Here is a 22,535-nt window from a genome sequence, read left to right on the forward strand (position 1 = left end):
CTTGGGCTTATCAGCTTCCCTTGAGAGAATCTTCCAGATTCCTGGTTGGTGTATGAAGTTGGTAGCCAGCTTTGTGAAATACTAGGCGGAAAAGGGATGGTGGGTGGTGGGTGGTGGTGGTGTTTGTGTTCAGATTATAGATTCTCACATAATCCCCTGCTCAGTGTGGTGCCTCCCTCCTGCTCTCACCCTGGGCCTTCCACCAGAGCACATCATCTTGCTGTCTGTTGCCTCCTGCTGCTCAGTTTCTGGTGAGAAACTGGGGCTGGTGTAGGTTTCTCTAATCTCTTAAGTCCGTTACTTCTTATCTCTTTACCGGCTTTCGAAATTTTGTTATCTCCTATCTGTGTTCATATCTTCTCCTATGCTCTTTACCCTTGAAGGTTTATCCCTTTTTAAATTCCTTTCTTTTCATTTTACTGGGCTCTTGTGCTCAATCTGTTAGGTTTAACTGGAAGTCCCTCCCAAAGAATTTTACTAAATTTACTGATTTACAATTATTAAAATTGCTCCCATGCATATAAAAGGGAGGAAAGGTGGAATGTAAATTGTGTGCATTCACATTTGTGTGTGTGTGTGTGTGTGTGTGTGTGTATGTGTGTGTGTAGAGAAAGGCGGATGCATAGAAACTGACAGTGGTCACTGCTGGTGAGAGGGGACTAGGGTGGGCAGAAGATTAACTTCCCGTTATTTATTCTCTAACACTATCTGGGTTTCTTTTTAACCCAAAAAATTTCTTGAAAGATGAGTTAAAAAAAGTTAAGACTAAGAAAAATGTGAAGAGGTCCCTGGCATGTTCTTCACTCATCAAGCTTTTCACACTTGAGCTATTCCTATGTTCCACGCTGCTGAACGTGAGGGAAGGAAAACTCCCCACTTGGGTGGCAGCAAGGTCTTGAGACGCTGAAGCGTCTGTGCAGGGAATGGTTGCCAATTTGTGACTTGGCCCTCTGCACTGTGATGTCCCTGGGCCCAGGGACTGTCCTGAAAAAGGCCTGTGAGTTCCCAAGGTGCCAGGCCTCTAAGGAAAGGTGCCTAGAAGACGGACAGTCTTACTGCTGCTTTTCTCTTCCATCTGGAAGTTCTCCCCACTCTGGGAGCAAGTGCTCATCCACCTGTGCATCTGTACTCTAGACCGTGAGGCAGACACGCCTGCAGAGTATGACTCCGTATACATACTTGGAGATCACTGGAAGTAAAGTCCTACATTGTTGTATGAAAATATACTAAAAAGGAAATTTCTTTATTTCACAGATAAACCATTTGTTATAGGCAAGCAAAAAGAAGAACATCCAAACCACTTATCATCTACTACCAACCACTCTTCTGGTGTATATCTTTCTAGAATTACAGAAAAATTATATAGTACATTATCACTTTCTAACTTTTTAAAGTAATGTATTTGGAACATCTTTAAATATATTTCATAGCATCATTTTAAATGATTAGTTTTCTGTTGTACAATATGCCATAACATATAACCAGTCCCTGACTCCTGAGCTCATGAGTTGTTTCTAATATTTCACTGTTATAAGTGGGAATACAGTAAACGTTCTTGTAATCTGATATTTGAATACAGTTTTACTTTTTTTGTAGGATAATTCCTAGAAATGATCCTATATTGCTGGTCCAAAGATTAGGTGTGTTTTTATGACTAGAGAATATACGATTAATATAGAGTATAACCCCAAATAATCATAATAATTATTATTCAAATAATAAATTAGTAATTTGAATACATAGGAAGTGATAATTTTAAAGATAAGTTTATTTTTATAGGAATAAGGGTATTTATGTTCATTATAGAACCTTTTTAAAAATAGAGAAAAGTGGGCAGCCCTGGTGACCCAACGGTTTGGCACCACCTTCAGCCCAGGGCATGATCCTGGAGACCTGGAATCGAGTCCCACGTCAGGCTCCCTGCATGGAGCCTGCTTCTCCCTCTGCCTGTGTTTCTGCCTCTCTCTCTCTCATGAATAAATAAATAAAATCTTTTAAAAAAAATAGAGAAAAGTAAAAACTATCAGCAATAGACCTGCCTAAAAGATAACTACAATTAGCAATTATTTTTCAATGTTATTCTAACCTAACCTTTGGTTGTCCTACTGTGCGTATGATTTTGTAACTTTTTCCCTAAAAGTGAAGATTTGAAGTACTATGTTTGTTACATAAGTCTACTATTTATGAGTGCCCCTCTCCTTTTTTTTTTTTTTTTTTTTTTGGAGGGAAAGGCATTTCCAAAAGTTAATTAGCTGACATCTTTTCATTCCTAGTTGTGATGGTTCATGTTGTGACCTGAGCAAACTCATTCTCTGCCATCCAGGGTGGTTCTGCACTTGTGCCCACCTTTCCAGCCGGCCGCTCATTGGTTGACACAGACCACTCAATCTTCTCTTCTCAATCTCCTCCTAGGTGTCAGAATTGGGAAGGCGGAATTGGTGGGGTGCCAGGGATGGAAGCCCATGGTGGCTACACTTTCTGTGGTCTGGCTGCACTGGTCATCCTCAAGAAGGAGCGCTACTTGAACTTGAAGAGCTTATTGGTAAGTGTCTGTTGCCCCCTTACCCTCTCAGGCCCCGGGTCCTTGGTGATGTGACTGCTCAGATTCACAGGGTTTGAGACCATTTGGCTGTGGGAAGGGCCCATGAGTCCCTGCCCTGAGCTCACAAACTAAATGCCCTTTAGTAAAGCTTTTCACAGCACATATATTGGGGTGCTCAGCACTGTTCTGAGAAAGTGGGAGTAGTAAACCTATTCTTGGTCTTGGCTCTTCCTGCCTGCCTTTCTATCTTTCCGCTCTGAACTCTCTGTAACATGTTAGGCCAACTCCACAGTCTTCTTTAGTCCCTCACACATTTGGCATGAGCCAGAGTACCTTCTTCCTACTTCCAAGACTACAGCTTCAGTCTCTTTAGAAGCCCTCATGTGTCTTAGAAAGAATCTCCTAAGAGAAAACATCATGACAAGGGCTCTCAGGCCTGTTGAAGCCAAGCTTTTATTACCGACCGCAGTATGTGAACATTTAGTGACTATATTTATGTGAGCTGGGCAGAGTAGGGTGGTTGCATTGAGAAGGTAGCGCAGGCATTTCTCTCTGGACTCTAAGCTCCTGATGAATATTGAAAGTGAATTCAGAAAGCTGTTAGCTCCAGGGAGTCACTCGATTACTGATTTACAACTTAAGTTATCATCAGAGGCCTAGTGTATGAACATACACACACCCAGTGCCACCGTCTTCTGGGAAGCATCTTAAAGCAAACCAGCTGCAGTTGAAATTCATCTCCTCTCCCCAAGCGCAGATGTCATCTCTCATCATAGGAACTGTCATGAGACCCATCATGAGCTTCCAAGAAAGTTTCTGTTTTATACTCTGTAGATACACAACCAGCAGTATTTTGTCCTCATCCTTAGGAAGCCTCCTATAGTATACTTTCCTTGAAGGGTCACGCTGAAATGGCCAACTTTGTGCACTAGACTTGGAGTTTGTTAGACCTTACAAAATAAGATCACCTGGGATCCCTGGGTGGCTCAGTAGTTTAGCACCTGCCTTCGGCCCAGGGCGTGATCCTGAAGTCCCAGGATCAAGTTCCACATTGGGCTCCCTGCATGGAGCCTGCTTCTGCCACTGCCTGTGTCTCTGCCTCTCTTTATCTCTCATGAATAAATAAATAAAATCTTAAAAAAAAAATAAAAATAAGATCACCAGTAAGGCATGAAATAGTCCCATTTCCCAGGTAGAAATAAGGAATATAATTAGCAGAAGCCTCAGTTACGGTGGCAGTATTCTAGACTTGAGCCCTGTCTCTACTACTTCCTAGCTATGTGACTTAGGAAATTTGTCTGTTTTAGCTGCAATTTTTTTTCTTCTCTATAAAGTATAGACGATAGCTTTCTGACGGTTAAAGGAGAGGTTAGCACTCTGGACTCCGAAGGTAAAAGGAAAGAACATCTATAAATCAGCCTGGCATATAGTAGGTGCTCAATAAATGCCAGTATCCTTCTTACCCAAAACACTCTCCCCCCTCCATTTGCTTTGGGAGAACTAGGACCCATGTCTGAAGGATTTTATGAATTCATGTAGCCGAGGGAAACCGAATAAACCCATGGGCTTAGGCATTGGAGAAAATTATTTAGTCTGACTTAAAAACTATTAGCCTGGGAGGGGGGGACCCAAACCTTAGTCTGTAAGGTAAATAAAAATGAAGAATGGACTCCCCACTGTAGTACCTGTTTTCTCTTTTCTTGAGTGATGCTTCACCTACTTTCATTAAATGGTGTCATCCCTAAAGCACTGGCTCATTGAAGACTCACTGGGGATATATTAGTGCCTGCACCTGCAGTCTAGTGTTTATGTGTTTCTTCTAAGAGCTTGGGACTTTACTCTTATAGGTAAGTGTTGCCTTGAACAGGGATATAATCTAAACTCTACAACCGCTAACTGAAAGGCAGGCTGCCCCCCAACTCCCAATTCCTTAAAGGATCCTTGGTGGTTCTTTTCAGAAACTCAGTGTAGTAAGAACCTGGGGCAGGGGGATGCCCTACCCCGTACCTTTCAGTTCTGAAAGTCCATGGCTGGTGGCTGGAACTGTCCGGGAGGGAAACGGAGATGGTGTTATCTGCTCAGCCAGTTGGTCCTGCTCATTCCTGGAGGCCAAACCCACGGCTATCTTGATCTTGGTAGCAGTGTGTGTTTAGGAGACTCGGAGATAAGCAGGGAAGGGCAGCATTGTGGGTGACTGCTGAGGGACATCAAGAGCCATTTTACAAGAGCCATTTTACCCTTATGGCCATAGTGAAAGATTTTCTTCTGTTAGCCAGCCAGGTTCCCCTGGAGAAGGGGAGCGGCTAGAGCGTCCACTGGACAGAGCCATCATTGGTGGCTGGGATAATGGCTTCTGCTTCCAGTCCTGCAAGTGACTTGCTAAGAAACCTTGGATGGATTTCTCCAGGTGTCAGGTCAAAGTCAGGAATAGTTTGAGATCATCTGATGAGATGTAAGACAAAATTCCATTTATCTGCCTTTAATAAACTTTCCTGAGTGGGGACACTGGTGGGCTGGCCTTCTATTTCCTAGTTAAGCCCTGTTTATTGGGAGACAGGCCAACTTGGCCCCTTTATTCTGTCAACACCAGAACCTACCTGAAACCCGGGAAGAGGAGGTTAGGTGTCTGTTAGGCACAGAGCAGAGATCAACACTGGTTCCCCGAAAGGGTCCAGCTCAAGTGCTCTGCTCTGTGTCTGTGGAAGCGAGGGGAAGGAAGGAACAGCCAACGCACTGGGACTTCATTTGCCGAGAAGCCAAGAGATGGGAACTTAGCTGCCTTTCCCTCGTCTCTGTCATTCTCAGCAATGGGTGACCAGCCGGCAGATGCGCTTCGAAGGTGGATTTCAGGGCCGCTGCAACAAGCTGGTGGACGGCTGCTACTCCTTCTGGCAGGCGGGGCTCCTGCCCCTGCTGCACCGTGCACTGCATGCTCAAGGTGAGGCAAGGGGGCGGGGGGGCTGGTCTGTTGGCAGGATGGGGCTGCACCATGCACTGCGGTGCTCAAGATGAGGGGGGCCTGTTGGCAGGATGAGGCTCCTGCCCCTGCTGCACCACGTACTGCATGCTCAAGGTGAGCCTGGGGGCTGTTGGCAGGGACCGGGCGATTTCCCGTGACTGCTAACCAAGTCAGGAAGCCAGAGTGCTCTGTGGAAGGGTGGAAATGAGCCCTGTCTGTCCTGGATTTTGAGTGCCTGGTATGGAACCTCCTGCCTCAGGCGGGCATGTACAGACCAAGATTTAATTCCAGTGGTTCAGTTGAGTTACGGTTGCTGCTCCAAACTGGCTGAGGCCAGGAGGAGGTGGGCACGTGTCCTGGGCCCCATGGTGACTGCCACCTCAGCTGGGTGTGAAGCCACAGTTTCCAGTGCAGAGTTCCGTATCAGTCATTTCGGAACTGAAAACCCACATTGTGCATGTTACGGTCACAATAGTGACCGAAAAGACAGTTGCAGAAGCAGGCAAGAAACAGAACCCATGGGGGGAAGTTCCACCACTCTGACTGATTTTATAGCTGCTGCCATTAGAGATGTTGTATCTTAAATCCAGTAAAGAGTCCTAAATGCCAGTCTGTTCCCCCTGTATGCCTGGAGTGGGCAGACCCGTGTTCATTTCTGCGGAGCCTCAAGTGGGAATGCAAAACCAGAGCACTTAGAGAGCAAGCAAAACTTCTGTGAGCCTTCCCTTATGATCTCTTGAGCTCTCCGGTTGCCTGCTGACTCCTGAATCATCTTTCTTGTTTATTTTACGTGAGAGCAGGGTGTCTCTGAGGAAACCAGTGGGAGAGGGCAAGTCACAGCTGCCCCGCTGGGTCCTGATCTCTTCTTGGAGTAAGATCCCTTGGCCCAGAGGGAAGGTTTGCTTTGGACTTAGTAACTGGGTAATTAGTTGCTCAAATGTGGAAGATCAGATTCTTCCCTACTGCCCCGCCACTACCACCACCTTTTTTTTTCTTTTCTTTTCTTTTCTTTTTTTTTCTTCTTTGGCTTTTTTTTTTCTTCTTTGGCTATTCTTTCTGAGCCCCTTTTCCTTACTTTCTTCATTTCACTTGAGTTGTGGCCACTTTGGATAGTGACTTGAAGGCAGCAGAACCTCTGCCCTGTGTTCCTGTTCTCCCAGTCTTAGTCTGCCTGGACTCCCTTGCCTGGGGCCGCTGGGCCTTCAGTCTCTGGGCATTAAAATAGATCATTCCCCTGACGCTGGAGCCTGCGTGGCCTCTGGCTTGATCACTGTCATAGAGAAGTCAAGAAATCTCTGAAGGGTCTAATATTTTCAAAGCAAAAAAAAAAAAAAAAAATTGGGGTCTTAATGATTTCTTTATCTGGAACTGGTGAGGTCAAGCCCCTGATAAAATGGTCAGCCTTTCACAAACCTGCCCCAGGTAGGGATGAGATGCAGTCCTTATGCAATTGCCAGGAAAATCCAGGAGAGTTGTAACAGGACCCCTACCTGCCCGTGTCTTCAAGGAGGGGCCTTGGTTGACCTTTTGTTTATTGTACCACAAGTTCTGAAGGACTAATCGCATCAGAACTTTGTGGAAAAGATTGCCTGTGGATCTTGGGTCTTGCAGCTTTCTTCACTGCCTGGGAGAAAACCTGTATTGGGCTTGAGGCTCACCTGCTTCTCAGCAGTAGTGAGAAAGGAAGAAGGGAAGTGTCTTGAGGTGTGGGTATAATACTGACATTGGAAGTCAGAAGGGGACAATGTGTAGAAAGATATTCCTAATATATTATGATCAAAGGTTTCAAAGCAGTGTGTGTGTATATATATATATATATATATATATATATATATATATATATATATATATATAATTCCTTTTTTTTTCTGAGAGAGAGAGAGAGAGAGAGAAAAAGAGTGCAAGAAGGGGTGGGGGAATGGGGAGAGAAAATCTTAAGCAGATTCCACACCTAGTGACGAGCCCAACGTGGTGCTCCATCTCACGGCCCTGAGATCATGATGTGAGCCAAATCAATAATTGGATGCTTAGCTGACTGAGCCACCCAGGCACCCATGTAATTCCATTTTTATTGAAGAGTTGACTTCAGAAAATTACTAGGAGGTATCTGGGTTGTGAAATGGAGGTGAGACTTGTTTTCTTTCTTTTTTATTTGTATTTTCTGGTTTTCTAAAATGAATTTGAATTTCTTGCATAAAGAAAAATTATTTTACAAAAGAGGAGAAATTCTATAAACAGAACAAGTAGAAAGGTGGGAAAAATCATTTGTGACAAAGGGCTGATTTCATTAATCTGAGAGACTCATACAAATCACTAAGAAACTGAAACGCAGGCAGATTCAGAACAGGCAGGACAAGAACTCCGGGTGTTGTTACCCCTGCTACCACTGCCCTCCTCCAGGTGCCGAGACTTGCCAGCCGCCCAGTCTGATCAGCCTGGGACTGTTCGGAGCCCTTCATATGTATTTTCTCATTTGATCTTCAGAACAATGTCATGAAATAGGTACTGTTGTGACCCCCATTTTACAGGTGAGGAAACAAAGAATGGCAAGAGTAAATGACTGGCTTTATGATACCCAATCACCACCAACGCCGGTATCAGAGCCTTGCATGCAACCGCCACAGAGGGCCTGAATGAAACAAGATGATGGTGAAAGACATGCAAATACAATCAGGGGACACTAGTCATTTTTACTGTCACATTGGCAGAGATGAGAAAACTTGGTGCCCAGTGTTGGGAAGAGTATGGGAAAAATAGGCACGTTTGTACTGTCAGTGTGGGTTGTAAATAGCTGTTTCAGTTTTCAGAGGGTAGTTTGGAGACTTGTTAAATTACTGAAACCAGGCAAATGCACTGACAGGAATTTACCTGCAGAGATAGTAGCAAAGGTTGTGTATTGAGGTGAAGTATTAATGGCAAACAACCCAGCTGCTTATTAAAAGGCAGTTAAGCATCTGTTTTGGCTCAGGTCATGATCTCCGGGGGTCCTGGGATCAGGATCCCCTCAATGGGGCTCCCTGCTCAGCAGGGAGTCTGCTTCTTCCTCTCCCTCAGCCGTCCCCACCATGTTCGCTCACATGCTCTCTTTCTCTCTAGTAAACAAAAGCTTTTTTTTTTTTTTAATGTTAATAGTTAAATAAATTACGATTTCTCTACACCATGGTTGCATACAATGGGCTAATCTGGAAAACTCTCCAGAACCCAACATAAAGTGTAAAAAGTGTGGTCTGGGGATGCCTGGGTGGCTCAGTGGTTGAGCTTCTGCCTTTAGCCCAGGGCCTTATCCTGGAGACCCAGGATCGAGTCCCACATCAGGCTCCCTGCATGGAGCCTGCTTCTCCCTCTGCCTATGTCTCTGCCTCTCTCTCTGTGTGTCTCTCATGAATAAATAATAGAAGTGTGGTCTGTGTGCGCACGGGCTGACATCCCCACAGCTTTTCCTGGAAGCGAGCAAGACCCCTTTAACAATGGGCAGCTTTGGGAGAAAGATGAGTGATGAAGGGAGGGAGACTTATGTATTGGATTTTTTTTCCTTCTGTACTATACTCTGCTTTTTTCTTCACCATGTGCATTACAACTTTTATCTCAGTAAGTGACCAAATACATTTATTTAAAGGCAATGATCATATTATGGGCTAGAGAGATAACAAGGGCCCGATACACAGCAGCACACAAACCCCGTCCTACCTCACTCGGCAAGTGGCTGTCAATAATTCCAGCAGGTCGCTGCCATACATGTGTAGAGGACAGTAGTGGAATAGAAGGACAAATGATTAAGATTTTCAAAATATAAAATGCGGACCAAATTAGTGAGTTATTTAGTTTCTGTGGAGCAGTAGGCCTGTGAGCTTGTGTTTGGATTGACAGTTACTGGTTGCTTATATATTCTCTGAGACATGCTGCAGGCCTGGATTTTTCCATTTGTGAAATTGAGCTACATGTGCTATACCCATCAGTTGCTGTTTAGGAAAACTTTTGATTTCTTAGAGAAAAGGAATCTTTGAAATGCAAAATGACATGATGATGGGGATTTGTAATTTAAGGGAGGGGTATGAAGGATTTAGAAGGCTGATTCCAGTGCAGTCAGCACTCAGTAATCATATCTGCGTTCAGCTGTGATTATGTATGCTGCTGTGCAAATTCCAAAATCCTGGGAAGCTCCTTGTTGAGTTTGTGAACTTTGAGCTTGTAGACTTCAGCAATACAGCAAGTAACTGACCTACTCTGTAATCTGTCTAATAACAAACACAGCAGTTTCTTCTCAGATTCCGATTTTAGTGATGGGCTGGCACTTACCTTACAATAATAGTCTTTTATTTCTTATAGGATACAGAATAAAAGTGTATTTTGAACAGATGTTTAATGCAATTATCCTAAAGTTTAATATATTTACTCTAAAAAGAATAGCTTTCTTGAGGTATAATTCACATACCATACAATTCTCTTATTTAAAACATACAACTCGGTGGTTTTTAGTATAGTCACAGAGTTGTGCAACCATGACCCTAGTCAATTTTAGAATTTTCATCACTTCCCCAAAGTCCCTATACCTATTGAATGTGCCTCTTTATAGAAGAAATTACAAAGGAAAAATCAACAGGATGATTATAGCATAGAAAAATGTGTGTCTACAGTATTAAATGGAAAATACAAAATACAAAATTATAATAACTGTAAAGAAAAATATGTAGAAACAAAAAAGACTGGAAAAGGAAAAATTAGCTTTTAATAAGGTATTTACAGAACATTTGCTATGTTTGTAGTAGGCCAGGTATCAAAGTATAAAATTGACCCAGGACTAACACACGTGTATTTTTAAAAAAAACAACCCCCATGTAAATGCTTTTGCAGATGCCCTCCTCTGCACTCGAGAACTGTGCGGCACAGAATTCTCTGCCCATACTGATGCAGCTTCAGAGTGAGGAGGCCTACTTGCTTCCTATGTTAGTATTATTACCAGAATTACCAGGTTCTGCTCCTGCTACCATATTATATGATGCAGGAATCCTGGCAGTGACTAGTAGTGTTCTTAGGAAAAGTTTTTGAGTCAAGATAAAAATTGGAGGATGGCCTTAAGAGATGAATTAAGTTGAGGCTGAGAAAAGTAGAAGGAACAGACATTGCCCCTGTGGAGAATTCTCTTAGTCAATTAGGGTCAGAGATGTGCTAGAGGAAGTGTCTTGAGAAGCCCAGGGTGGCATAGGGTGCCCGAGTGGCACAGATGGTTGAGCATCCCACACTTGGTTTCGGCTCAGGTTTTGGTTCATGATCTCAGGGTCATGGGATTGAGCCCTGCGTTGCGTTCTGTGCTCAGCACAGAGTCTGCTTGGGCCTCTCTCTCCCTCCGCCTTCCCCCACGCTCACTCTCTCTCTCTCTTTTTCTCCCCCAGCCCCAAATAAATAAATAAAATCTTAAAAAAAAAAAAAAGCCACAGTCCAGAGTAAGGAGTCAGGAGCAGTAGCAGGGGGATCTGGAAGTCGGAGCTAGCCATCCGGCTCATGCCTGACAGGGATGTAGTTTAGGATGGACATCCATGGTAAGGGCTCCAGCTAAGGTGCCACTCTGCACTGCTGCTCTTTGACTCAAGTCAGAGGTCAGGAGAGACATATCATAGGACTTGATGAAGGTATTAAGTGTCCCAAGAATGCAATTTTAAAAATTAATCCAGAAGAATAGAGGGAAACCTTAACTGTCCCCAATGGGTAATAAAATACAAAGATGTCATTGACACTGTGATGGATGTTGCCTAGGCCTTGGCCCACCCTGATCCTTTGCCTTTCTGCAGGCGACCCTGCCCTCAGCATGAGCCACTGGATGTTTCATCAGCAGGCCCTGCAGGAGTACATCCTTATGTGCTGCCAGTGTCCTGCTGGGGGGCTTCTGGATAAACCTGGCAAGTGAGTGGCTTCTCTTGGGGGATCAGGAAGGGGGAGAGGGATGCCACTCAGGCGTGTTCAGAGCCAGAGGGCAATAGTGGATGAGCTTTAAAAGCCGGGAGAGTGTGTGTGCAGTGGGGGGAGTCCCTTTCCATCCAGCTGCTTAGTACTAGTGTAAAGCACCCCAGTGGGGGCATCTCCTTCTAGTGCCATCCTGGCATCCCCTGTGCCCATCTTTTCCCCCAGCTTCCATTCACCCCTCTTTCCAGGTAGGTATACAGATTGCCAGGTGGGTAGCCTTTCTTTCCTCCTTTTTTCTTTTAAACTCATTTAAGTAGAACAGGTTACAGGATTTTAAAGCCCTTGAGTGTTGTCAACAGAAATTATAATCACCGCAACCACTGCAGCGTAGATTAAATCTTTAGGCCCAACGGACAAAGAAAAGGGAAATCAGATTAGGCCCTGTGCCCCTCACTTGCTACTGGGTGTGCACACACCCTGCCACTGTCAACTTCCAGGGCCTGGCCCAGCTCAAGGTCAGTCCGAGCAGTTTATCGGGAAGAATTTGGCCCATTTCTATGCATTTTGGTGGTCTTTTGGAGAACTATAGTAATTTAGCAATATATATATATATTATAATATATATAATATACATTTAGCACTATAATTACTAAATTGTAGTAATTTAGTAATTCAGCACTACAGTGGAGAGCCCTTTCCGGAAGACAGCTGAAGGGGCCCTGGGGCCCGACTGCAGGGTGACGGCCGCGCAGTGCAGCAGGCCTGAAGGATGGGGCCCTGAGGAATGCTGCCTGGGGCCGTGGGCCGCGGGAGTGCACCCTGGGCCTGGATCTCTGTGGGGTTTGTGGGGAGCGGAGGAGCACCTCTCAGAGCCGCCCTGTCCTTGCAGGTCTCGGGACTTCTACCACACGTGCTACTGCCTGAGTGGCCTGTCCATAGCCCAGCACTTCGGCAGCGGAGCCATGTTGCACGATGTGGTCCTGGGTGTGCCGGAAAATGCTCTGGTAAGGCGGGATGGGGGCCTCGACACCCCTCTTCCATGGTGTCCTGGCACGGGGCCTACCGGGAGAGCAGAGCAACCACTGCGCCCCGGAGAACTGTCCAGGCCCGGAGCGCATCGCGCCCACCCATCCAGGATTTGCAGCCTTCCCCAGGAGCTCCCGCGGGAGCAAACTGCCTCTGGGCAAACTTGGGGTTCCAGGTGGGGGAGCCAGTCTGCCCTCCTCCCTGCCTCAGGACCCAGCCCTCTCCAAGGCGGTGGGTTTCCGGAATCCGCAGCCAGGGCGCCTCCCGCGCGCCCCCCTCTCCTGGAGCCTCTGCGGGCCTCGCGCCTCCGGAGCAGCTGCCCAGGCTTCCCCTGCGGACGGGCGCTCCCCGCGGGGTGTGCCACGGTGCTGCTCTGTGCCCGGCCTGCACGCCGCGCGGCCTGGAACGTGTGTCTAACCTGTCCCCTGCTGCGCCCCAAAGCTGTCAGGCCCGGGGGTGGGGGGGGGGTGGGGGGGTGGGGGGGTGGGCAGGACGGTCGGTGCCGCCCGCAGCCCTAGGCTCGGTGGCCGCAGGAGACAGCCCTGCCTGGGCCTGCGGCGCGAATCCCACTGAGACAGTCCAAGCGTCCGACGGCGGGCGAGCAGGCTGCCACCGAGCAGTGCCCAGAGAAGGGAGAGCCACAGCCGCGGGCCATGCAGAGATGCCCAGCCGCGCTGGCAGCCGGAGGAAATTGCAGTGGCCACCGCCCAGCTTTCTCAAGTCCTAACATTTTCCCCTGCTTGCCCCCCCGGCCTCCCTCCCTCCCTCCCTCCCTCCCTGGCATAACCTTGTCCCAGGCCGACGTGTGGCACACCTGCCCACGTCTGTGTGCGTCCCGGGCTGTGCCTGTCCCTAAACAGCAAGCCTTGTCCAAGAGCATCTTCCGCAGCGCTTAGTGCGCGCTGCTCCTCTCGCCGACCCTTAGGCTTTGGAGGTTGGTCTGCGTGCAGGTGTTGTCTGGTTTGTCCATTGTAACAGCTCTGGGGCATCCCGGTGCATAGGTGGACCCCGGTTTATTTTCCTTCTGTTGGTTCACGTTGGGATGGTTTCAGCCGTGCTGTTGCAGAGTCGCGGTGTACTTTCTTTGTTGGTTTCCCCGGGAGCAGAGGCTTGCTGGGTTGCAGAGAACACACGCCTGCGTCTTCACTGGACGAGCCGACGTGGCCCCACGTGCTTGTGTCACTTTATGCTCAGCAGCACTCAGAGGAGTTGCTCCATAGTCTGACTTTTCCCTTCTGCCATTTGATACGTGGGAAATGGTACCTCAGTTTTATTTTTGCATTTCCCTGATTCCTAGTAAGGTTGAGCATCTTTTCAAATGTTCATTGACCATTTGTGTTGTCTTCTGTGAATTGTCTTTCTTGCTGATTTGCGATTTTAATTGCCCTTTTCTTATAGGTTTGTAGGAGTTCTCTGTGTGTTCTTGATATTCATCCTGTGTCTGTGGTGTGGGTGTAGTGAATCTCTTCCAGTTCGTGACTTGTCTTTTCTCTTTTAGTGTTTTTTGTTGTTGTTGTTGTTGTTGTTGTTGAATAGGAGATTTTAATTTTTTAGTGAACAGTTTTATTGCCTTTTTAGTTTTAGAGGGTATGGGAGGGGTACTTAAGAAATCTTTCCCTACCCTGAGGTCATACATATATTTTCTTCCAAACAGTGTAAAGTTTTGCTTTTCCCATCGGGATTTCTAATTCTCTTGGAATTGATTTTTGTCTGTGGTGAGGGTTGGATGTAATTTTATCCTTTTTCCCTGTGGATGACCAGTTGACCAGCACCACCACTTATGGAAGTTTATAACTTTCCTACTGATGTGTGTCACATGTGTGTCACGTATCCAAGTTTCTATATATGACGTGATTCTGTTCTGTTCCTTTGGTCTGTTGTCCTGTCTGCACTATCTGAAGCAAATCTTAAATTCAGGTAGGCAAGTCCCATCCACTTTGTTCTTTTTCTTCAAAATTGCCTCGCTGTTCTCTGCTTTTTGCTTTCTCCTGTGAATTTTAGAATCAGCTTATCAAGTTGCACAAACTATATATAATGGATTGGATTTAAGATTAAAGGATTGGATTGGATTTAAGATTAATGGGAGAGAACTGACTTCTTTTCAGTATTAAAGCTTTCCATTTGTGAACACAATTTTTCAGATTATCTTACACGTCCTTCAATGAACAGTCTCTTATCATTTTCTCTATAAGAAACTAGCACATCTTTTGTTAGAGTTAGGTCTAGGAAATTTATAGTTTTCATGTCTGTTGTGATTGGAATATTTTTTCCACTATATTTTATAACTGGTTGTTACTAATGTACAGAAATGATACTTGTTTTTTAATTTTTGTATCCAGCCACCTTGTTGAACTTGCTTAGTAGTTGTAATGGTTTGTAGAATCTCTTGGATTTTCTCTTTAGAATGTGATATTATTTTTAGATGAGGAGGTTTCCCTTTTTCCTTCTGATTCTTTTTTTAAAAAATATATTTATTTAGAGAGAGTGCATGTTGGGGGGAGAGGCAGAAGGAGAGTGAGAGAGAATCCCCAAGCAGACCTCAACATGGAGCACAGTCTCATGACCTGAGGTGATGACCTGAGCCAAAACCAAGAGTTGAACACTGAACTGACTGAGCCATCCAGGTGCCCCTCTCTTGCTGATTCTTTTTTTTTTTTTTTAAGATTATATTTATTTATTCATGAGAGACAGAGAGAGAGGCAGAGACACAGGCAGAGGGAGAAGCAGGCCCCATGCAGGGAGCCCGACGTGGGACTCGATCCCGGGACTCCAGCATTACACCATGGCCAAAGGCAGGCCTAAACCACTGAGCCACCCAGGGATTCCCTCTCTTTCTGATTCCTAAGGATTGTATTTCTTGTTCCTGCCTTGTTGGCTACGACTCCCATAGAGTGTTGACTAGAGGTGGTCATAGAGGACATTCCTGATTTGCTATTGGTTGTAATGAAAAGGTGTCTACAATTTGACTATGAGGTAGGATCCTTACTGGGGGGTTTTGGTAAATACCTCCAATCAGGTTAAGATGTTACGTACCCTCCCTTCCTGGTTTGCTAGGTTGTTGTGTTGTTTCATCATAATCTATATTAAATTTTATTGAATGCTTTTTCTGCACCTGATTTTTCTCCTTTAACCTGCTGTATTTTTGTTAATAAATGTTCTGACGTTAACCTTACATTCCCAGGATCAGCCCCTGGTCATAGGACAGTGTGAGTATGTGTGTAGTACATTGCTGGATTCGGCTTGCTAGTATATTTTTGGCTAGCATTTTTATTTAGGAGTTTTTGTATGATATAAGACAAACTGATCTAAAATTTCTGTTTTATTGTATTGCTCTTTCCAGTTGATATTTCAGGATAATATCACAGCCTCATGAAATTAGATGAGTATTTTCTCTTCCTTCCCTGCCACCCGCCTTTTTTGTTTTTTTAGTCTTTGAGAACATTTGTATAGATTAGATGATGTGTTTCTTGTAGGTTTGATAGCGCTTGCTCGAGAAGCCGTGTAGGCCTGGTGTCCTAAGGCAGGAAGGGTGGTAGTAGAATAAGCAACTGTATTATTGATCTAATTTATTCATATACATTTTAAAGAACTTCTTGAGTAAATTTTGAAAATTTGTATTGTTCTTTATTCAGTTTATCTGTACTTTTATATGTTTTGGCATAAAGTTTCTCATAGTATTCTCTCTTAAAAGTTTTAAAACCTTGGGGCACCTGGTGGCTCAGTCAGTTGAGTGTCGGACTCTTGATTTTGGCTCAGGTCACGATCTCAGGGTCATGAGATCAAGGCCCATGATGGGCTCCGTGTTCAACTCCGAGTCTTCTCCCCCACCCCTCCACACTCCCCCACTCTCTCTAAAATAAATATGTAATTTTTTTTAAAGAAGTTTTAAAAACTTCTCCAGCAATTCTGTCCCCTTCTTCATTTTCCCAAAATGGAACAGTCCTCAATATTAGCCTCCAGTTGTACTGTGCCTTAGACCTAAAGTTTCTTTTGGGTTTCTGTGATGTAATTATTCTGTGAATACTGTAGATAGGGTGGAACAATTCAAGCATGTCCTGACACTTTTACTGTGTCATAAGGTTGTGGTCCTTTTTCCCGATTACAAATGTAAATACCTGGTGTGATTGCTTTAATAATTGGAATATATACAAAAGTACAATTAAGAAAATTTAAAACAATTGTATCATTGTTCCTATTTGGGTGGATGTCCAACTTCTACCTGTAAATCACATCTATCAAAAAATTTTAAAAAATTCTAGGATAAAGGATGCCCAGGTGGCTCAGCGGTTGGGCATTTGCCTTCGGCCAGGGCGTGATCCTGGAGTCCCGGGATCAAGTCCTGCATCGGGCTCCCTGCATGGAGCCTGCTTCTCCCTCTGCCTGTGTCTCTGCCTCTCTCTGTATGTCTCTCATGAATAAATAAATTAAAATCTTAAAAAAAAATTTAGGATAACATTGTACATACTGTTTTCTACCTCATATGTTGTAAGCATTTGCCCTTATCATTAAATATTTGAAAGCATGTTTTTTTTCAAATTTATTTTATTTATTTTTTTTAAAGATTTTTATTCATTCATGAGAGAGAGGCAGAGACATAGGTAGAGGGAGAAGCAGGCTCCATGCAGGGAGCCTGACGTGGGACTCAATCCCGGGTCTCCAGGATCATGCCCCGGGCTGAAGGCGGCACTAAACCGCTGAGCCACCCGGGCCACCCCTGAAAGCATGTTTTTAAACGGACATAATATTCCTTTGTGTCCTGTGTAGCATTAAGTGTTTCTACTAATACCTTGTCGTTGAACATCAGGGCCTTGTGTGACAGATCTCCCAGGTATCTCTGATGAGTCCTTCTTCTGATAAATTCTTACAAGCACCTGCAGTGGCTCCTAGGCTTGCATGTTCCCAAGGACCACTGGGGCGACTAACTGGCATGTGTCCTTCTCATTACAGCAGCCCACTCACCCTGTGTACAATATTGGACCAGATAAGGTGATCCAGGCCACCATGCACTTTCTGCAGAAGCCAGTCCCAGGCTTTGAGGAGCATGAGGATGAGACACCAGCAGAGACTGCCACAGCCTAGAAGACAAGGGCCCCGTGGCTCCATGCTCGCCCACCTCCCCAGTCAGACCAAGGTGTATACATTTCGATACATGCTGCATTCTGTGCTGCACAAGCCTTGGCCACTATGGAGCTGTGGTCCCTTGTCCTTTCTTGTCAAACAAAACAAAACTGATGGCTCTGGGTTTGGAGAACATATTGGCGTGGTTTTTTAAAAATTCTTTCCACTTCTGAAAAACCAAAACTCTTGTCAGCCCGTGTGGCACCCGAACCCGGCTCTGGCCTGGCCAGGGCTGTTGGGGAACAGTGCATGCTGGGCAGAAGCAGCCCCTCGCCACCAGCTCTCCAGCCGGGACAGCCGTATTGAAATGAATGGTGTCTAGGAGTCACTGCTGTGATCCCCCCTTGCACGCCACCGTTAAGTCACCAGGAAGGTGCCCTCCCGTGTCTGCTCTGTGCCAAGGGGGAGGGGGAACTTTGGTCCCATCAAAATGAATTCTTAGAAAAAAATCATGCTGGGACTTCACTACATGCCCAAGGCTGTCACTTCCCACCTTGGTCACTTGCAGGGGAAAGGAGCTGGGAGAGAAAGGTCTCCCCGGGTTATGAGCTTCTCCCGCTCCGCGCTGGAGGACCGAGCCACACCTCTCCCCAGGGCCCTGTCGGCTGCAAGGGTGGGATTTGCTTCAGCCACAGTGGTGACTTCAGCCCAGGAAGCCAATTACGAGTGGAAAATGAACCTCTATCAATCCTGTGCCCGAGGAAGCAGCCCCAGTGCCCAGCCCTCCCCTACCCCATCATGTACCGTGAAAAACCCCTCTCGTGTCCGCAAGGCAGCACCTGCAGCCTGTGGCCATTGTGCGTGTTTCCATCTTTCTTCCGTCAGATGCCCAGCCTTGCCCCCTCCAAGATAGTGTTGTCTTCTCTCATCCCAAGTATTAACGCTACTAAGTCTTTCACCTTAATTTGACTCAGGATTTATTCACATCCTGCCCACTGTAGGCTCACAGAAATAAAATCAAGTGCTAGACAGGCTGGCTGCTGCTAAGGCAGTAGCCATGGAACCCTGGCTGAGGCAGGGCTGAGGGCCGCCCGGTTTGCTCAGCCTGTCAGGACCTCTGCTGCTCACGGGGAACCCGTTCTTGGGCAGTGGGGTGTCGAGGTGGGCCGTCTGTCCACTGCTACAGTCACAGCAAACTCCGTGTGGCTGACCTGGCCTTCAGGTAAGCAGCCACAGGCTGCGGGCCGACAGCAGCTCAGAGATGCAGCATGAGGCTCTTCTCAAAAACTCTGCCTGTTGCTGCCTCTAATTCCCTATTGCTTTGGCGGATTGGGCTATGTATTACCTCCTTGAAATAATAAAAGAATAACATTTTCCATGACGTCTCTCATTTGTGATTGGTACCAAGAAAATTCCCTCAGGATGTCGTCCAGTGTTAGGAGTTATTGAAGACTGCTCGTGGCCCGCCAGTGTCCTGCGTGCAAGGTTCCAGACCCTGGGTGTTAGTGACTACAGGTATCTGGCTCGAGTTCCACCTTCAGACACCTCCTCCCATCGAGGCCACAGTGAACCAACAAGCAGTGGGGAAAGCTACATTTTCCCCAAGCTCCACAGAGCAATTCGGTTTGCTTCTGTCCCAGCACTCTGTACTCCCTGTCTCATGGTCTGCGTGTCTCCTCAGTCTGGCTCTAGCCAGGGACTGTGCTCCTGAGTCCTAGGGCAAGCGTTCGGCAACAGGTGGAGGTGGTCGTCCTGCCCAGGGGTAGGGGGGCTGTCCCAGGAATCGGCCAGAATCCTCTGGTCCCCTGCCTTCCCTTCATGGATGACAAGAGGGTATCCTCACTTTGGAATGTATTTCCTGTCCCTGTTAGCACAGCATTGCCCTGATAGCAGAGCTTGGGCTACAGAGCAGTGTACTGAGATGCCCCCTTGCCACATAACAAAAGGCCAACCCTCAGCACCAGCTGAGCAGCCTCTAGGTGGTAGGGGATTAGTTGCAGTAATTGGTGTGGTTGAGACAGAAGGGATTGCTTCCAGAAGGGATTGCTTTCGTAGGAGCTGGCTTTATTATATCAAGGAGGGAGAGTTAGAGCTGGCTTTAGGGGTAGGTGAAGTTTGCCTCAGTGGAGAAGAAAGGGTCACTTCCTGGCATTCTTACCTCAGGGCTTTTATACTGGCATAACCACAAGACTCCCTGTCTGCTCCCAGTTAAGTCTGGAGGATTTCCTTTCACAGCATTCAAAGTGGGGGCTGGAGATAAATTCTCAGATTATCATGTGGTTCCTCAAGTAGAAGGCACTTGCATAGCATTTAAGGTGGGTTACCCCAAATATTTCCCCATCGGTAAAGAAATACAAAATGACCACAGATCTCTGTATCCAGATGGGCCCCCAGCTTACTCCTTGGATCCATTTCAGACCCACCTTGTGTCCCATGTAAGTTGGGCAACCTGCTAGATCCTCCTGTGCAAGGAAGGGGGGCCTCCTGGATAAGCAGACTCTCCAGGAGAACAATAGCAGCCAACAATATCCTGAACTGGCTTGTCTTCATGGCACCATTTTCGAGTTAGAAACCACCAGTCAGATGCTGGCCACCGTGTTGGGGGCCATGCAGTACCAACCTTGATGGAGCCACTGCTCATGAAGACCTCACACAAAAGCATATGCCATAATATTAAATAATAGCTCCACAATGGCCTTCCCTTGAGAACTGGGCTTAGATCTTGGTATGTTGCTTCCTGGTGATTGAACTTAGCAGAGATGGAGGTTAGGAACCCCTGGCAAGGTGGTTGCTTATGTGACCTTGGCTATTTCATTAGTGTTAACCATCTATGCTGGACTTACTTGGGGCAGGAGCTTGATAGGATTAAGAGTGGAGCTTCAAGTGCCCTGAGTGCCCTATATTGTTGTTAGAAGTGGAATCCATCGGCTTCACCTGTCAGATGTACAGATAACAATGTTGCCATTCCATCATGAAAACCGAGGAGCTTGTCTCATCTTCCCACCAGGTTTGCATTGATCCTGCCTCTCTGTGGAAGTAGGCTGCCGGGCTACCAGCAGGAACTCTCTAGTAGCTTCAGTGTCTCAATCCAGAGGGAAGGATAATGGTCCGGGACAGGCCATTATTTATGTCGGTGGGCTTTCCTAGGCCCTCTGGGGCCGGGACTACTAAAATACACATGTTGCATAGGCCAAATATTAACCAAAGATGTAGGATGTCTCTCATTCACTGCCTGGGCTAAGTTCAGTTCCATGAAAGTTTGCTTTCCTAATGCTGATAATCAGACCTGAGGTTAATGATACGGAGGTCTATCATGGAGGGCTACTCACTGTTGCTACCATTTGGGGACACAGGTATTCACTGGGAGGGTGGGGGGTATTTGCTAATATTTTATTAGTCTACCAACTACACCAGGGGGCAACAAATTTTCTCTGTAAAGGGCCAATTACTAAATATTTTAAGTTTTGCAAACAACTACTCAACTTCAATCTGCCATTGTAATACAAAACAGCCATAGATGAAGTGTAGCTGTGTTCCAATAAAACTTAATGAAAACAGGTGGTGGGGAAGATTTGGCCCAGTGGGCCGTAGTTTGCCTACCCCTGATCTAAACTAAATCCTACCCGTATTCATTCAGCTTTCTTCCACATCTGTCATGGCTGAGATGCTTTCCATGTATATTAGTCTCAAATGATGTGCTTGGTAAAGCTTGTACCAAATATTCCAGCCACCCACACACACTGTTCAGGGCATTCACTGCCTTTGAACAGGAAGGAGAACTGTATGATTTAAGACATTCTTAAAGCAAAGAGGAAATTGTTGACTCACAAACTGAGACATCCGGGAATTAACTTGGCTGTACAGCCCCAACAGGTCTCTCTCCCCCTTTCTCCATCTTTCTGTATCAGCTCCAACCTCAGGCTCTCTCCATGTGAGTGTAAAATGGCAGCAGCCATAGCTCCAGACCTTACATCCGCTTGGGGTGAAGTTCAGCAGATGAGCGGCTGGCACTGTCCCAGTCTTCCTTCCTGGCAAGTGTCACTGTGTTTCACTGGCTTTGATCAAGCAAAGTGCCTTTCCGAGAAGCAATCCAATGGCCAGGAGATTAGAGTGCACTGTTTGACCTAAGTCTTGATCATGTGCTTCTCCCATGAGTGGGAAATGGGGTTCTATCAGAAGCACATAGTCTAAGAATGGGGAAGGAATGAAGCCCCAGATGCAAACTAGGGTTGTAACCAAAGTATGGGACACGGATACTAGTGAGACAAATCACCATTGCTCTCTATAACAGTGGATTATTACTAGGATAGTATCCGTTCCCCTCCCTCACCCAACTGTGGCAGCCAATAGGCTTGTGTGGATTTGATCCCCTTCCTCCCTCCAGGTCTAGGCCCTGACTGGCCTAAGCCAATTATTTTAATCCATCCGTCTTTGCTTCAGGAATTTGTTCACGTTTGGCAATGACCCAAGTGAAGCCAGTCAAATGGCTTGCCCTTGCTTCACTGATGGATGCAGAGCCAAGCATGTGGCCAAAAATGGACCAAAGAGAGAGAAGCCCTGGATATTATATGACAGAGGAAAAGCACCTCTCTCCTGTTGGGGATGGCACAATGTGTGGCCTGGAACTCCAACCATTTTCCAACCTGGAAGGAAGCCACTCTTAGAAGCCAGTACACACAGACTCCCTGACTTACAGCATCCTAATAATGCAAAAGTTCACCCCATATTGGCCTCTGGGTCATCAAAGTCCTTACCCACTGCCTGAAGGACACTGACTACCTTTGCCACATTTACCCAAAGAATAACCCCTAGGAGAGTTCTACTGCCTCACCTCATTTGATCCCTGACTCAGCCTCATGAAGTGGGTGAGGCAGGCGTATTATCTGCATTTTACAACTGTAGGAACAGGGCAGAGAGCTTAAGTCAATCACCCAAGTTTCCTAGTTATCGAGTAGTGGAGTCTGAACCTGAAACCAGATCTGCTGCCTCCAAGTCCATGGCTTTCATCCCCGCAGGTGTCTAAAGGAAGGTGAGATGGATGGTCTCAGCAAT

The 22,535-nt window shown here is 46.2% G+C and overlaps 1 protein-coding gene across 2 annotated transcripts in view; it reads left to right on the forward strand.

Annotated features, from left to right (window-relative positions):
- Window positions 1-18,859, forward strand: part of FNTB (farnesyltransferase, CAAX box, subunit beta) — a 65,272-nt gene extending 46,413 nt beyond the window's left edge. For both annotated transcript variants that reach the window (XM_026008380.2, XM_026008381.2), the window contains 5 exons: window positions 2,413-2,542; window positions 5,348-5,480; window positions 11,288-11,399; window positions 12,289-12,403; window positions 17,373-18,859. In XM_026008380.2, the coding sequence (XP_025864165.1) occupies window positions 2,413-2,542; window positions 5,348-5,480; window positions 11,288-11,399; window positions 12,289-12,403; window positions 17,373-17,504 (622 nt within the window). In that variant the 3' untranslated portion in view covers window positions 17,505-18,859. The remainder of the gene's footprint in view (window positions 1-2,412; window positions 2,543-5,347; window positions 5,481-11,287; window positions 11,400-12,288; window positions 12,404-17,372) is intronic.
- Window positions 18,860-22,535: the final 3,676 nt, after the last annotated feature.

Source organism: Vulpes vulpes, chromosome 6 (genome assembly GCF_048418805.1).
Source record: "Vulpes vulpes isolate BD-2025 chromosome 6, VulVul3, whole genome shotgun sequence".
NCBI lineage: Eukaryota > Metazoa > Chordata > Mammalia > Carnivora > Canidae > Vulpes > Vulpes vulpes.